The sequence below is a fragment of the Tenrec ecaudatus genome, chromosome X, assembly GCF_050624435.1.
Source record: "Tenrec ecaudatus isolate mTenEca1 chromosome X, mTenEca1.hap1, whole genome shotgun sequence".
Taxonomy (NCBI): domain Eukaryota; kingdom Metazoa; phylum Chordata; class Mammalia; order Afrosoricida; family Tenrecidae; genus Tenrec; species Tenrec ecaudatus.
Window position 1 is genome coordinate 110,023,279 of NC_134548.1, and position 3,401 is coordinate 110,026,679.

A 3,401-nucleotide genomic window follows, 5' to 3' on the forward strand; every position below is an offset into this window, starting at 1 on the left:
GATGGGGAGACAAACCTGAACATGCTGACCTTAGTCTCTAGGCCCCAGTTTAGCAAGAAAGAGGAACATGCACCCTGGCTGAGGGATTTCTCTGCGCCAGGCACTGGGCTGGTTGCTTCCTCCACATTCCCTCTTCATCCCCCTGGGCCTGGACCCAGCCCCTTGTTGAAGCCTCTGCTGAGCAGGGCAGCTCGCGTTGGCCTCTGCCTCCCATGAGCACCGGTGAGCATGCATGCGTGTGTCAGGGAGCCAATGCCCCAGCTGATTCGCATTTCGCGTGTGTTGTTGTCTCTCTTCATGCAGACTGCCTACTCAAGGACAGGGACCATGTCTCTCTCTTTGTGTGCCAACCAAAGCACACAACTTTATTGATGATACACACAAATGATGGCTTGGGTTGGTGGGGTGAAGTCAATACAATCAACATAAGGGCTGTGGGTCTAGGCTTCTGATGAATACTCAGCTCGCAAAGAAGAAAGAGTGAATTTCTGAGCAGGGTTCTATCAGAACAGCAACGAATGCACTTCCAGCACAAGCTCGGCGAGGCGTCCGGTCTCCACAGGCCAGGCCAGCTTGAACAGGGAAACCCCCAGAGGCAACCGCTCTGCTGTGTGCCACTGTGATAGGATGCTCTTTCCCCACAGCTGGCAGCTGCCAGGAGCCCTTCACCACCAGGAGGAGTCTGCCAGGGAGGGGTGTGCAGTGCACATTGCCTGCAGCCTACGACTCCAAGCTCTGGGGGAACCTCTGCTGGTCAGTGGGAGTGTGTGGTCCCCGCTTTGGCAGCTGTCACCTCCACCCAGTGAAGGGGTGATTAGCTAAGGCTGACCCTTCTACAGCACCCATTGCAGAGTCCCTGGCTGAGAACACAGGTAGGTGAGCGTGGGTTCACCAAACGGGTTTGGGGTGCATTTTGGTCACTTTCCGCTTGAGACAGGGCCATTTAAGGGCCCAGGACATCCAGGAGACTCTCCGTGTTTCCATTTCTGATAAAGAGGGGCCAGGATGACAGCAGCACGTGGGCCTCGGGCCACCCCACTGCCAAGGCTGGTGTTTCAGACAAATTCATTAGCGGTTTCAGAACCTGAGCCTTAGCATAGCCACTTCCCTCTGATAGGAAAGGAAACCTCATGTCTGAAACGGATTTGGCAAGCATGTGACTAATAGCTGTCATGCTTATTAACAAATTTAATCCTGCCTGCTGCAGAAATGAGGTGCAGCCACAAGGCACAGTCTCGAGGCACACTTGGCTGACGTACATCTTAATCTGCCCCTGCTTTGTAGCACTTAGGTTCACGTTGCCTGGCACACAGAGAGCCTGCTCCTCAACAGTGGGGTTGGGAGTGAGGATCCTGTTCCCAGCAGAGGAGATATCCTGGCTACGTGAGAAGCCAGCATCCTTGGGTTGAGCAAACAGCACTTTTATCTCAATGTGAGGGCTCTTGGAGAGGTCAAGGGCACAGCTGGCGTTTTTAAAGCTTAGAGCCCTCCAAGAATTTTTGTGTCCATAGGGGAATGGACGGCGTCGTGTTGGGTGTGCCCGGTTGGCCTTGCCCCCACCTGATCTCCTGGCTTCATTGCCACCTGGAGCCCCGGGGTCAGTCCAATCCCCATCATCACTCCAGGGCCAAGTTGTAGATGTGAAATCAAACCACATCTCGGACTCATCGTCATCTGATTCATCATCTTCATCCCATTCTTCCTCTTCCTCTTCCTCTTCTTCTTCTTCTTCCTCCTCCTCCGACTCGTCATCATCATCTCTTCCAATGGTCAGTTTGTACATGCAATAGCAGGCACCCGCCCCAATCATTAGTCCTGCTGCCATCCACCCCACCTCCCTTGCCCGACTCATACTTCAATCTCTGCAAGCCTTGAGGCAGGCCAGGTCGGTCACCTTGCTTAGTCTGAGTGACGAGTGCTCTAGAGTTTAAATGGGCGGTGGTGAAGGCTGTTAGTCTTCAGTGTTTCTCAGGTTCCTTATGTCTCTCAGGATGCATCTGGGGATGGAGACAAGTATGAGTGTTACATGTCTCACCAAGCAGACAGATTGGGGGTCTGGGTGAGGAAGGTGAATGATTTGCAAACTCCTTCTGTGCCCCTTTCTGTTAACCTGCTCTCAATCCCCTGGATCCAAAGTTTTCTTTTCCAGGCCCCACAGAGAAGGGCAAGAGTTTGCGTCCTGTTAAGGTGGGTGTGAGAAAGCGAGGGAGAGGCCCACTCTCAAGCAGTCAGTTTCCTCCTCCACCATATCCCCACCCCCAAAGAGTCACAGATAGTTCCCCCACTAACCTTTGGCAGTAAAGTTAAGTAAATTCCTTCTTCTTATCCCCTGTGGTCAGTTCAGCAGGACAGAAGGAAAGACCAAAAGGTGGCAGTGGAGAACTGAAAGTGTAGTGCATGGATCTGCACTGAGGACACGCAGTCTCCAAGAGCTGCTTCATTGAATTCTTGACCCTGGGTTTACATCTTTCCGACACCCTCCGGACTTTCTTAAAGCATGTTTTCCAGGTCCCCTCCTAGTCCGCCATTTCCCCTGCAAAGGCCGCCACACCCCTTTCCTTGAACTGAAATGGGAGGGGGTATGGAGAAAGCAGGGGCCAGGAGAGGGCGACTCAGACCTGGCCCTCACAGACCGTAAGCCCGCCACCACCACGCAAGTATCCCGGACTAATCCCACCTTTACAGCGATCTGGAAGGTTCCTGGGCAGTTTGCTCCTTTCCTTGCCGCAATTTCAGCCACTACCTACGGGAGAACAGCCCTCCAAACCTGCAGAGAAACAAGAAGCAGAGGGGAGTGCTGGCTGCTTGGTAGACGATGGACCAGGACTGGCATGGGACACGGGTGTCCAGACTGGGGAATCTTTCTTTCCTCTGAGTCTACACAACCTCCCTCCATTCTCCCCTACCCCTACCCAAAGCCCGCCAGTTTTCTCCAGTAAAACATTGGACAAGAGGGGCAGCCAGGCGGGATGGGGGGAGGGGTGGGAGGGGAGTATTCAGAAAGTAGGCTAGGAAGGGACGCAACCTCATCAGTCCAAAAAAACCCCCACAAAATCCCTGCCCCGTGGCGCTCTTGCGCCCCGCATCATACTCACCTCCCTCAAAGCAGCTCACAGGGACCGCATGATCTGGGCGTGATTCCTCCTTCCTTCACCCTGGCAGCAGAGTAGAAGTGGGGCCAGTACCCTGGCGGAGGCGACTCGCAGGACTTCAGAGCTAAGCTGCCCTTGGTCACGTGACGACCACGTCACCAGTGAGCTCTGGGCCCCCAATTTCCACTCCCACTAGCAGTGCGGCAGGCGCCAGCCCGCCTGGTATCTTCCCCCATTCCACTGGCCCCGGCCCTCGTTTTCCTCTTTAATAATACCAGAGACCAGACGGGGTTGGGCCTCCCTGCCTTT

At 54.4% G+C, this 3,401-nt stretch overlaps 1 protein-coding gene across 2 annotated transcripts; it reads right to left on the bottom strand.

The window, feature by feature from the left end:
• Positions 1–317: 317 nt before the first annotated feature.
• ARMCX6 (armadillo repeat containing X-linked 6) lies at positions 318–3,289 on the bottom strand. 2 transcript variants are annotated; one of them, XM_075538977.1, is made up of 4 exons: positions 3,096–3,289; positions 2,678–2,767; positions 2,290–2,564; positions 318–1,997 (listed from the first exon to the last, which is right to left on the bottom strand). In XM_075538977.1, exon 4 carries the CDS (start codon positions 1,850–1,852, stop codon positions 944–946), a length of 909 nt encoding a protein of 302 aa, XP_075395092.1. In that variant the 5' UTR covers positions 1,853–1,997; positions 2,290–2,564; positions 2,678–2,767; positions 3,096–3,289; the 3' UTR covers positions 318–943. The 2 variants fall into 2 exon arrangements, with proteins under 2 accessions (XP_075395092.1, XP_075395091.1); XM_075538976.1 differs by lacking the exon at positions 2,290–2,564.
• Positions 3,290–3,401: the final 112 nt, after the last annotated feature.